A 13,491-nucleotide genomic window follows, 5' to 3' on the forward strand; every position below is an offset into this window, starting at 1 on the left:
TGGTAGCTGAATCTCTCCTTGATGCTGTTCAGGTGGCCAGTGTATGGATTCATGAGCTTGGGAAGCAAGTATAGCAAGTATAGACTGGGTCAATACTGGCATTTCCACATTGCCAATGGCAACCTGCTGCTTGGGAAAGAATGTCCCTGCTTCCAGCTTTCTAAACAGTCGTGTTCTTGAAGATGCTAGTGTCATACACCTTCCCTGGGCAGCACACATTGATATCAGTGAAGCATCCCTAGTGATCCTCCATAACCATAGAAAAGTAGCCCTTTATGTTGATGTACTTTGTGGCAAGTGGGCTGGTGCCAAAGTAAGGATATGCTGTCTATTGCCCCACCTCAGTCTGGGAACCCCATTGCTGTAAATCCATCCATTGTATCTTGCAAATTGCTGAGACACAGCCCTGTGTAGCAGGAAATAATTAATGGCCCTACACACTTTCATGACAATGGCCCCCACTGTCAATTTTCCAACTCCAAAATGATTTCCCACTGACCGGTAGCAATGTGGCGTTGCAAGTTTGCAGAGTGCAACCATCACTCGCTTCTCCATGGTTAATATGGCTCTCATTCTGGTGTCAATGCACTGAAGGACTGGAGCAAACAGATTCATGAATGTGGACTTTCGCACCCAAAAGTTCTGCAGCCACTGCTTGTCATCCCTAACACTGCATTACCATGCAATTCCATCAGTCGGTGCTTGTTTCTCAAGCCCAGAAGCAGCACTCCACTATCTTCAGCTGCTCTATGAATGCCACCAACAACCAGAAATTCGTTGTCGCTGTGTCCCTCAGCAAACTGTCCTCAAAGAAATCTTCATGTCCCCAGTTGCTGCAATACTTTCTGTGGGTCTGCAAATACAGGAGAATCATGTGTCCTGTATTTGCAACATTCATGAGAACAGAGCAGATCTCTGCGAGCTCCATACTTCCGTCAGAGACGGCAGACACCAAAAAAGTGCTGCGTGAGTTTGTGACTTTCTTTAAAAAAGGAGCAAAAATTATGGATATGGATGGCATTATGGGATGAAGAAGGTTACATCCTGGGAACCTGTCTAACTCCCAGAAGTCCCTAGGTGAGTTATTTCTATCCCACAACGCATTGCGAAAATTTCCCAAAAGACACTTCACTGGACAGTAGCGTGTGGCACATTGGGATAACTTCCTGTAGTACACTGCACTTTGCATCAACACAAGCACTCCTGGTCAGTACACGCAGCACCAACGCAAGCAATCAAGCATGCATGTGCCCATGCAGATAAATAACCATTGGAACAATTTACCTAGGGATGTGGTGGATTGTCCAACACTTGAACTCTTTGAGTCAAGAGCTGAAAGTCTTTTACTAAAAGATCTGATGATCTTATAGAATCAAGATGGATGGTGAGTCTAAAAGATCTGCTCTAGCTCATCTCGAAGTTACTGGGCTGAATACAGGGATAACTGGGTGAAATTCTATGATCAGTATTATGCAGGAGGTCAGACTAGATTATAAGAGTTCCTGGGTGGGAGTTGTCGAGATAGATGAAAAGCATTTTTCCCCAGCAAAAGGACTGGCAAACTGCCTCTGCAGGCTGAGAGTAACTGACCTCTAACTGAGCAACCTTCTGAGCTCAACTCTGAAGTCCTGTTAGAAAGGCAGATCGCACCTCCAAGCAAGAAGGCAGCTTGCTGAAGCATGTGTCAAACAGAGGCAAAGGTCTTATTTTTGCTCTTTAACACTGAAGTGTCTCTTCACTTCCTACCCTCCCTGGTGTTTTTAATGATCCTGGTAGAGAGGTAGAAAGAAACTCTCCCACTACATTGCTCCAGAAGAAACACATGCTGCGATACACTTCTAGAAACATGGACAAATGTGAGGGGAAAGATGGTCTTGTCGTTCAAGCACAGGACTAGGAGTTAAGGAGATCTGGTCTCTATTCCCAGCTCTGCCACAAATTCACTGTTTGTTCTGAGTCAGGACACTTCCGTTCTCTGTGTCTCAGTTTCCCTCACTGTACAATGGGGATCTTACTTGCTTCCCAAAGGGTTGTGAGAGTTATCCCATAAGTATCTGTGAAGCACTCTGAGATCATCAGTCAGAAGGCACTAGACAAGCATCTAAACACAATACCTGGCAAAGTCACAGAACCTCCTGAGTGTCCTTTCCTTTGTTGCTCACCTAGACGTGCTCTGGTCCTGGGTCCCTGCATCTGACTCCGGAGCTCAGGCCTTAGGTGGAATTTCTTAGCTTCATCTACAAGGTCTCTGCATTGCAAACTGCACCGAATAAAAGGCTGGGGGAAAACATGCAAATGTTGTATGTTCGATTTGTTTTAAATTCCCTAGAAACAATCATATTAGAACCAGTTCCACTGGATTTAAATGACATTACAACTCTGACTTGCATGATGACCTGCTGTTAACGGAGAAGGGCTGCAAGTGCTACAGACGAAAAAGGCCAAAAACATCTTTGGAGCTCTCTGGACAGTGCCAGATACTGCAGGGTTCCCTAACTGTGGAAGAACTAATAAGACCAAGTAAATTACAAACTAAGAGAAACAAATTTAAGCAACATTTAAACCAGCTCAACTACATCTGTGCTGGGGATTGGCATCAGGGTAACAAAATTTGTTTTAGATCAATTTCATTATACTAGTGAAACCATTCTAATGTAGATTGCTACAGAAAGCTCTGCCCTACCTGGTGAAGGTAAAGCAAATAGGCAACTCCAGCTGGGTAAGGATAGCGCTATGGATTATAGGCCATTACTGAAGGGAAACAGTGGGAAAGGGTCCCCAATGTGTTCTATTGAGATATGTGGAGACTGAACTATGGGATGCAAAGGAACAATGATGCTGACTCTTAGCCCTTCTATATCACAAGGATCACGGTGTGGTTTATACCTCAGTGTCTATGACATCTGTGATGTAACGGGGGGTAAGAAGTGGCATGCGCACGTACTGCAGCAGCTCTGGCAAGGAGTCTTCCCGTTCCTTTTGCGAGTGTTTCACCCAATTTATAACTGCCTCAAAAACAGGTTCTTCAGAATCCACCTAAAAAGAAAAAGCACTGATCAGACTTTAGAGAGGGTTGTTCCAGTGAGTGGGTTTAGGATGATCAACAACTTTCCAGCTTGTTGACTCTGCTTCTCAGTTAGCAAAAAGGCTGAATTATTAAGCAACAGTTTATCATGTGAGTTTCGAAGAATGATATTCACAAGTGATCACCAAGAAGTTCCCTCTCCCATTTAAAGTGCCATCCTTTTTTTCCCTTTTATACACCACCTCCTCGGATAGCTTTCTGGAACAGTAGATCAAATCTAACTGGAGTTCAGTAAAACATCTGATAGTTCCACATGGGAAATTATTAGTTAAATTGGAGACGATGAGGATTAATTGACGAATCAAAGGGTGGGTAAAGGAACTGGTTAAAGGGGAGACTACAACAGGTCATGCTGAAAGGTGAACTACCAGGCCGGAGGGAGCTTATGAGTGGAGTTCCTCAGGATTGGTCCTGGAACCAATCTGATTTAGCATTTTCTTTAATGACCTTGGCACAAAAAGTGGGACAAAATTTGCAGATGACACAAAGTTGGAGGTATTGCCAATATGGAGGAGGACCGGAATATCATACAAGGAGATTTGGACAGCTTTGAAAACTGGAGTAATAGAAATGGGATGAAATTTAATAGTGCAGATTGCAAGGTCATGCATTTAGGGCTACAAAATGGGAATTTACCAGCTGGAAGCACCAGAGGAGGAGAAAGACCTGGGTGGACTGATCACAGGATGACTATGAGCCACCAATGTGATGCAGCTGTGAAGAAGGCTAATACAATCCAAGGATGCATCAGGTGAGATATTTCCAGTAGAGATAGGGAAGTGTCATTACCATTATACAAGGCATTGGTGAGACCTCATCTGGAATATTGTGTGTAATGGTGATCTCTTGTGCTTAAGAAAGATGAACAAATTGGAACAGATGCAGAGAAAGGCTATTAGGATGTTCAGAGGAAAAGAAAATCTACCTTATGAGAGGTGATGTAAGGAGCTTGGCTTGTTTAGCCTAACAAAACCAAGATAGAGGGGAGATATAATTGCTATCACAGGGATAAACAACAGGGAGGGAGAAGAGAGGGCCATTGATAGTTCAGGAACAAAGGGATACGCACAGGTCATCAACAAGTTTAGGCTTGAAATTAGACAAAGGTTTCTAACTATCAGAGTGAAGTTCTGGAACAGCCTTCCAAGAGTAGTGAGGACAAAAACCTAATCTGTTTCAAGACTGAGTCTGATATGTTTATAGAGAGGATGGTATGATGAGGTTGCCTACAATGGCATATGGACCATCTGCCACTATTATTAGCAAATATCTCCAATGGCTGGAAATGGGACATTGGGTGCGGAGGGCTTTGAGTTACTACAGAGAATTATTTCCTGGGAATCTGGTTGGTGGGTCTCACTCACATGCTCAGGGTCTACCTGATCACCATATCTGGGGTCACGAAGGAAGATCAGATTGACAGTGACCCTGGGGTTTTTTCACCTTCCTCTGCAGTGTGGAGCACAGGTCACTTGCTGATTTGAACTAGAGTAGGCAGTGGATGCTCTGTAACTTGAAGTTTTTAAATCAAGGTTTGAGGACTTTAGTAACTCAGTCAAAGGTTATGGCCCTATTACAGATGTGGATGGGTGAGGTTCTGTGGCCTATGATGTGCAGGAGGTCAGACTAGATGATCACAGTGGTCCCTTCTGGCCTTAAAGTCTATGAACAAAGGGAGACAATGGGGAAGAACTCACACTTCAAATTCAGAAAGAACATTGTTCAAAACTGGGCTGGCCAGGCACACCTCACAAAATGCAGCTGGATTAAGAACTTTCAATGAATTTAAATCACCATTTTATTAGTGATGCCTACAAAATAGCAACACACATGATAGGGTGTTTTAATTTGCTCTAAAGTTAATGTAAACCAGCTCCATAAGGCCAAGTTGGGGTCTAACTTCATCCCCAACATAGGTTTCATTCTCACAAATGTCAGAGAAGCTGTAACAGAGCGAGATATTCCCTGGCTGTACAGAACCCGCTGGAGATGAAAGCTGAATCCACAATCACTATCCAATACACAATCAACACTGGCCTAAGCATAACCTGGTGCCTAATAAATATATCCCATTTTAACTATTTCTGTTTTCATTACAGCTCTTAACTCAGTTGGTCACCAAGTGCCAGGGAAAGCCCAGGCCACAGTTCATGATTTCTGTTCTACACCACACAGAAATATCCCTCTGTGACTGTTGGGTCTCAGCCTTCCTCCTTGACTGTTACTAATATGGTTCACATTTGTAGTACTGGTCTTTTCATAACAGTTAATAACCAACACAGTAACCAATGTTTCATTCTCCATGTTTCAATGACAGCTACACCGCTGTCAAGGGAAGGTTACACTTGGTCAACTTCAAAATATGCAGCTGATTCAGGAAGGAGATGTCAGTAGAACATTCACAGCCTGCCTGAGACAGCCACTCCAAGAGAATTATAAGCTAACCAATGTGGGGTGGACAGGAATGGCATTAGTCATACCCTGTGATTTGCTTAATTTAAACAGTATTTTGCTCTCATTGTTTTGCATAACAGCTCTTGCTACCTTTACCTGAATTTCATCACATTTGATGAGCTTTTCCACCTCCTCCTGATTTAAGAGAATGAACTCTTCATGCTGAACCACCTCTGGGAAGTGTTTCTGGCTGAAGACCTCTGCTGCCTGCATAAGATCAACGCAGTTGTGTGTCTCAGCAAAATCTCGGATGCCCAAACAGTTTGATGGATCCAGCTGGCTTTCCAAGAACTCGCAACAAGCCTGCTTCACACCTATGGGAAATGATACGAGTGAGTGAGCTCATGCACTTCTGCAATCCAATCACTGCTTTGGAAAGTACTTTAGAAAACCAAGCTCTAGTTTGTACTGAAATGTCAACTCAAAGCCTTGCTTAGAGATATGCACACACAAAGGGGCATACAGGCAAACGTTTCTGCAGGGGGCCAAGAAAAAATAAAGCAACAGACAGTACGTTTAGGCATTGACTATTTATACATATTAAATATAACTTGGCAGATATAGGAGAGACTCAAAAGGGAGCCTCACACTGCTTGAGAATCTGTAGGAGACCTGATTGCAGGATATGCCCCCAGGAGAATTATTTGTTTTATCACCACATCTCCACAAGGGTCAAACTTTCTAGCAGTGAGAACAGACTGCATGTGCCAGCACAACATTTGACAAATTGCTGTTATGTAGTTTTAAGACACAAAGTCTAGGATTTGGAAACAGCGCAGCAGACTATTCTGCCTTCTGTAATCTTTCCTTTACTTACAGGTCAGACATTCCACAGCTCTAAACAGCATCAACTGTGCAATCTGCATGGTTAATTGGTTTGCAGTTACCTTTAAGCTGAAGCAGACATGCTGCTGGGAGCAGTTCCTGGACATTTTCTACTGTCACATGAACAGTTTCTGTATACACGAAGTCCAGCAGGATTTCCATAGTAGAGGCTGTCAGCCCTTGAATATCCACATATGGTTTATCTTTCTCTGAAAGCTACAAATTAAAAAGCAAGGGAGATAATGGTTTATTTTCCAGAGGCCAGACCAAAAGCCCAGGGATGGCTCTTAAAAGTTGTTCCTTCAGAAAAAGCACAAGTGTTTCTTTTGCGTAGGAAGGATACCTCAAGGAAACTGTATTTTGAAACAAGCAAGATGAGATTTGACACAATGAAAGCTTGACAGGTGGCAACACATCCGTTACATTTAATCTAAGATGAAGGGCAGGCTAACTAACATCACCGGGTATGCAGGCGTGAGGGGGAGGAGAGTTGGAGGGCTCTTCACTTTGGACCGGCTGCCTGACACTATGGGTTGTGTGAAGCAGCCAGCTCACCCCTGTCTTTAGAACTACACTACACAAAAAATTCCATTGAGCCAGAGTTAAGATTAAGGGGACAGATCAGTAATTTAAGGATAAAAAAATCCTTATGAGAGCTCTTTAGTTCTATTAAGAAAAACCAAGAAATTCAGAGCCAAGGTTAAACTTATGTGAAACAAACGTTTGAAAGTAAAAAAAATGCACAGTTAAGGTACTCAGCTAACCTTAACCCTGCCCACTTAGCAATGCCAGCTTCCCATCTTCCTTTTTTTATTTTGTAAAATGTGTTATTTTGGATCAAATAATTTTTCTAAGGGCTTTAAGAGATTCATAAACTGTGGACATATTAAATTCCAAGAAGCCACAGCACTTGTATGTCTGCAGATAGAATACTGAAATTGTGCTTCACACAGCATCAGTTTATAACTGGTTTCATGTCTCCATTGTAAACCTGCTGACTGTGTCTAATGACTCTAGCATACAAAACCACAAAGCCTGCTCCCGCAAGCTGTTGCGGATCTCCTGTCAACATGTATAGGCCCTTAATGAGGAATGACTGTCTTCAGGATGTGACTTGTGAGGTAGATTTTTATGTCCTAAGGCCCGAATCTGACTAAAGGCAGCAGTGTCAGCACTAAACGTGTATGATTCAGAGAAAAGCACTTGAGCTTCTCGTCAAAGATGAGATTAAACTGTTATGGATGAATAAGGTACAGATTCAGTGAGGAAGGATTTTGGGTTGGCCATGGAACTGCCAGAGGAGAATAAACCAGAAGTGAAGGAAATCAGTGCAGTCATGAGACTTCCTACAGTGGTGCAGGCAGCATAGGAACAGGAATGGAGGAAACAGACTGATCCAGTGCCATGGGTTACTGGGATGTACTTTACAGTAGAGGTGCAGGTCACAGGAGTCAAAGGTGATGGAGAAAGCAGAATGAGGGTGCAAAAGTAAGTGGATAGGAAGAGTGTAACAAGTCAACCGCCTGAGGGTTGCAGAGAAGTGGGATGTTGAAGATGAGTGGACCATACACAGTGAGACTGAGTGGCAGTCAGAGAGGGTTTCATAAAATTTAAGGCCAGATGGAATTATTGCAACCATTTAGTCTGACCTCCTGCATAGGGCAGGCCACAAAATTTCACCCAGTGATTCCTGCATCAATCCCATAACTTTTGGTTGATCTACAGCATCTCTTTTAGAAACAGACATCCATTCCTGATTTAAAGACTTCAAGTGACAGAGAATCCAGCATGTCCCTATGTAAGATGTTCCAATTATTAGTTACACCTACCGTTAAAAATGTTTTCAGATGAGTCCCCATTAGCTACTTTTTAAGATCTGTCAACTGAATAAAAAACTGACCAACTAACATTACTGTGCATTTTGTTCATTAATGCTTTTATATTCTGCCTCATCAACTGTCTACACTGCATAACTGCTAATTTACTACTAACAAAATCACTGCTATCAACTTCCCCTTTTTTGCATGTTACAATTGGTTTTAAATTGCTTTCACTTCCCTTCTTTACCAGGACAGATTTTCTAACTGAAGAAGTCTTTGAATAGAGCAATCAAGAAGGAACCGTTTTTGGTGAAAACAAAATCAGGTGAAGGGCCATTTTAGTAAGCGAGTGAGCTTACATCATGGTTTAAGATCATAAGACAGGAAGACAAGACGACAGGAAGCATGTCAGTTGGAGGGGGTGTCAATGTGGAGACTGAGGTCACCAAGGATGAGGATGGAAAACCGAGAAGAGTAGAAGGAGAGCCAAAGATAGCAGTAGGAGATGGCTATGTGGAGAGAGTACAATCAGATGGAAAGGTGCTCAAAACAAAATGGAGCAACTCCCCCTCTGCCACTCCCCCTCCTGAGGAAAGTGCAGAAAAGGTGCTGCACTTGGGCCAGTGCCTCACCGCTCCATCGCCAATGGCGAATCACAGCACACACACCCTCTCCTCCAGACAGTGATTATTCCCCACTGAACTGAGAGTCTACCACACAAAAGGCCTATTTTTTGTGTTGGCAGGGCTGAGGAACAGACTAAGGATTGCAGGATGTCCCTGAAGAGCCCTGCCCAAGGCTCATGAAAAGGAGGAAGGAGTGATTCTCCACATCTTCTGACCGCTCTACCCCCAAGCTCCATGCTGTCCTCATACTTTTCCAACTTCTGCAGACATCCTGAAATAAACAGGAAGTAAACATCTTAGGAGGTCTGCTGACGATGGTATAAGTACAGGAAGCAAAGCAAGGAGATATTCCCCCTTCAGATCCTAGGTATGCCAGGCAAATGACCCAAGGGGCATAGACTTCCCTAGTCTGCTCCCCACAGTCATTGTCTCGACCTTCACAAGGTGCACACAGGTGTCCTGAAGAGCAAAGAACCTACCCCCCAAGTGGCATACCAAGGAGGAGGCCAGGAGGCATGCCCTGGGGCACAGGCCTGGGGGAGGGGAGGCATTGGATGAGCCCTCCATGGAGGAGCTGGCCCCGCTGTTGCAGGCAGCCAGAAGCATCTGTCCTTGCAGGGAGACAATCTGTTTGCTTCTGCCTACTCTCTCCATACCAACTGGTATAAGAACCTGAACAGACTCAAAAGTAATTTATTTTCAAAATGTGGAGCAGTGAAATAGACAAGAATGACAGCCTCACCACCAATGTAAGGGGACACAGTGTCTACATCGACACTGCGTCGCCCTAGCTATGCCAACAGAAGCCCTATACCTCTTGTCAAGGTGGTTTTATTTTGTCAAAAAAACAGGGCAGTTTTGCCAGCGGGAGGGTGAGGGGTGTGTGATTGCAGTGGGCACACCAGCACTGTTTTGTCAACTAAAGCTTCCTTTTGTTGACAAAACTCACTAGTATAGACGAGGCCAAAATGATCACTCCACGTCTGACCTCTTAGTCCTCGTCCTCAGAGAAAACCTGCACAGCATCTTCAAAAGATGAGTCTGGGAGCTTAAATTCCTAACTTTGCTAGATACTAAAAATCATGGACTCAAAGACATTAGATTTATAGCTCATTACAACCATCTGTAGCCCACTAACCCTTTGCCCAATGACTGTGAGGTGTTAACAGTTCGCCTTGAATGAACATCTCTTGAAACGTGTTAACTGCTTTTCTTAACATGTTCCATCTTATATTTAGCTGTGATGCTCTGAGTATCTTTTCCAGACCCAAAGAAGAGCTCTGTATAAGCTTGAAAGCTTTTCTCCTTTCACCAACAGAAGTTGGTTCAATAAAAGATACTACCTCACCCACCTTTATCTCTAATATCCAAATAGAGCCACCAGGCCATGCTTCTGTCTCTGATCAGGGTTAAACTGCACTGACAGGGAGTTAGGGGCTGGTGTAGGGGGAAGTTTGCATTGCTTGCTGCCCATGTTGTGACTATTGATAGAGCCCTGCAAATCCACGGACCATTTTTGTGGAGTGTGGATTGTACCCACACAGGGCTCTAAATACAGGATCTCAAAGGCAGGGAAGCAGTTGTCTACAGCTCATAGCCTAGGAGGCTGTTTCCCCGCCTTCAAGATCCTATCTTTCCTCTCCCTCCGCCCCCATACAGAGAAAGGGGAGGTGACAGATCAAGATAGCACAGGAGCATTGGGGATTTTGCTGCCTGTCAGGAAGCCATACTGACTTACTTTGCAGAAGCAGCTGCCTCCCTCTCCAACTGACCTGATACAGCAATGGGAGAAGTTTCTAAATTGCTTGGCTGCTTAAACCACAGCCATAGGAGTGTGGGGGATTTTGTTGCCTGTCTTGATCTATCACCTCCCCTTTCTCTATATACAGGGGGAGAGGGTACATAGGATCTCGAAGCGCCTTTGAGATCTTATATACTGTACATGCATGCATGCACACAGACGCTACTTTGGAGAGACACTGTGAGATAGCATGCTGCTGCAGCTATCAGGTGTGATGCAGATGAGGATACAGATAAAAGACTGAGTGCAGATCACGGGTTGGATACAAGACGATTCTTCCGGATGCGGATCAGATGCAGATCCACATTTTTGTAGATGCGCAGGGCTCTAACTAATGGTGGATAGAGAGCTTCAATCTCCGGCGAATCTTTACCTTTTGCCGGCAATAAATTCATTCCAATTTCTTTAATCACTATTCATCTACACAGACATTGCATAAAAGCCAGCCAAGATTGCTGAAGGACAATAATGCAAAATTCAAAGTTGTGAAGACGAGGAAACATAAGGTAAAGCCATACATCTACTTACATCAGTTTCTCTTTCATACACCTCTGTAGAAACTAATACACTACATCCATTTTCCCCTAGGGCTGAAAAAGAGAGAGATGAGGTGTGTGCCCAATAGTTCAGAACTCTGGTAAACAGTTTTGCTCCTTGGCTAAGACCTGGGGAGAAATGGTATCTCCAGAAAGGGCTACTGGCCTTGCAGGGAGACAATCTGTTTGCTTCTGCCTACTCTCTCCATACCAACTGGGAGGCTACTGGGAAAAGAAAATCTTCTCTACTCTGTGTAAGAAGAGACAGCAGAAATGTCTCTCTTACAAACCCAGTTCCATGATCCTTTCCTGCCTTCTTCATGTTTTTTCTATTTGCTACAGCATTAAGTTTGAACCAAAGCCACAGACAGCATCTGCTATTTAACAATCTGACCAAACAGTGAACCATACGTAACTCAGCTAAACATCATCTCCTTTCAGCACTTTGCGAAGAAAGAATATGCAATTAGTGTAAATCATTATCAAATATTATGAAGAGCCTGGTCCAGTGGATAGGTCAGAGCTATGTTCTATCCTGGTCCTGCCACTAACCTGCTGTATGACCTCAAGCAAGTCACCTCTTCTCTGTATCCCTCTCCCCCCAACCATTTCTCAGTCTTGTCTAGGGCTATGATAGACTCTAAGCTCTTTGGGGCAAGAATTGTCTCTGGCTGTACTCAGGACAATGAGGTCACTAAACCCCTTGGGGCCTCAGTTGAACAGCCTGTTAGATGGCACCAGGAGATGTGGGGGACACTCTCTGCAAAAGCTTTGAGCCATCAGGAGTTTGACAAAAAAAAAAAGTAGCAATTCCATAGCCAAGGTGAAACCCCCCCTTGGGTTGAGGGGGTCCAAGAGACGACTAAAGGCATGTCTATGCAGAGCGCATAGCTCTCCCTTCAGCAGAATAAAACAACCTCCCAGAAGGCAGAGGCCAGCCCAGAGCTGTGCACACCAGGGCTTATGTCGCTGGGGAGCGGTATTCACACCCCACAGCGACTCACGTTAGGCGACATGGGCTGCAGTGCAGACAGCTGATACCTGGGAGCAGCAGGTGGCTCCCGGGCCCCCTGCGCCCCGCTCTGCCTGGCCTACCTCGCTGGTGAACATCGCGCAGAAGTAATCGCTGCAGGCCGCCAGCACGATGCGGTGGGCCGGGAAGTCTTTCTGCTCCACGCGCAGGGTCACGTCGCAGAGCGTGTTGCTCTTCCGCAGCGCGTTCATGGCGTTGAGGATGGACTTGGCGTGAGAGTTGGTCATGATGTCCTTGGGGGCCATGGCGGCCCCAGGCGGCGCGGCAGCCAGGAGCGGCCCAGCTCCCCAGGGGCTCTCCCGGCACGGCGGAGCGGGGGCACCGCAACCGCAAGGCCGGGCCGGGCGGCTGGTCTGAGGAGAGGCAGGGGCCGACAGCGCCGTGCCCGGAGGGGGGGGAGGCGAAGCCCGCCAAACAGCAACGGCTGCGTGGAGGCCGGGCACGGCAGGGGGAGGGGGAGCCTCCCCCGCGATCACCGCAACGCCCTCCGCAGCGCCAACCGCCACATCTCGGCGCCGCGGGGCGCGCGACGACACACACCAGGCGCACGCTGGTGACGTCACCCCGGTCCGCACAGACCGAGCAGCTGGGGCTGCCCAGCCTTCGTTACCCAGCAACGGATCCCTCCCTCGTTTCCCAGCAACAGAGCGTTGTACCCAAGGCCTCCAGGCTGTGCGGGCCCCGCCCGGAGTCGGCGAGCCGGCCCGCCGCTGCCCCGCGCGGGGGGCCGGCTCAGGAGCACGCGCCTTGCAAGAACTGTGGAGCTTGGCTAGGAATGACCGCGCCCTGCACCCTGGCGATAGTCCACGGGAGCGCGTTTGCAGCAGGAACCAGTTTTGCTGCCAGCGGCGCGGTCAGACTCACGCGGCGCGGACCCGGTTGTGCTGTAAAATGCAGGGTACCGCACGGGATGCGAACCTCCCTTACGCTGTAAGCTGCAGCGTTACTCCACCTTGGGCAAACCTGTTACACTGTAACGTGTGGTATTACTTCGCACGCGGCACACATCGTTAGCTATATACTGCGGTGCTGCCGCCTCCCACGTGTCCCTCAGGGTCTGCCCTGTTGTGTTTAAGCTGCAGTATTATAACGTGTGGTGTCACCCCCCAGGTGGTGCAAACACGTTGTAAGCTGCAGTGTTGCCTCTGCACAGTGCAAATCCTGTTATGCCGGAAACTGCAGTGCAGTGTTACCCCCACCCACAGGTGGCACAAACCCCATTACATTATAAGTTGCAGAGTTATCCTGCATGGTGCAAAACCTGTTAACTATAAACTATAGTGTTACCCCACCCAGTGCAAGTCCCTTTAC

The 13,491-nt window shown here is 46.1% G+C and overlaps 1 protein-coding gene across 3 annotated transcripts in view; it reads right to left on the reverse strand.

Annotated features, from left to right (window-relative positions):
- KLHL12 (kelch like family member 12) overlaps nucleotides 1-12,943 on the reverse strand; it is a 38,321-nt gene extending 25,378 nt beyond the window's left edge. For 2 of the 3 annotated variants that reach the window (XR_010916865.1, XM_067531460.1), the window contains exons 1-5: nucleotides 12,243-12,943; nucleotides 6,427-6,580; nucleotides 5,636-5,853; nucleotides 2,887-3,036; nucleotides 2,163-2,277 (exon numbers count right to left, since the gene is read on the reverse strand). Coding sequence is in view for 2 of the 3 variants with exons in the window: in XM_067531460.1 (XP_067387561.1) it covers nucleotides 2,163-2,277; nucleotides 2,887-3,036; nucleotides 5,636-5,853; nucleotides 6,427-6,580; nucleotides 12,243-12,425 (820 nt within the window). In the remaining variant the exon portion in view is untranslated. Of the gene's footprint in view, nucleotides 1-2,162; nucleotides 2,278-2,886; nucleotides 3,037-5,635; nucleotides 5,854-6,426; nucleotides 6,581-11,139; nucleotides 11,160-12,242 lie in introns of those variants that run through there. The other variant, XM_067531462.1, reaches the window with a different exon arrangement.
- Between the last annotated feature and the right edge of the window lie 548 nt (nucleotides 12,944-13,491).

The sequence above is a fragment of the Emydura macquarii genome, unplaced genomic scaffold (genome assembly GCF_026122565.2).
Source record: "Emydura macquarii macquarii isolate MOO-44397 ecotype Brisbane River unplaced genomic scaffold, CSIRO-AGI_Emac_v2 contig_3220, whole genome shotgun sequence".
Lineage (NCBI taxonomy): Eukaryota > Metazoa > Chordata > Testudines > Chelidae > Emydura > Emydura macquarii.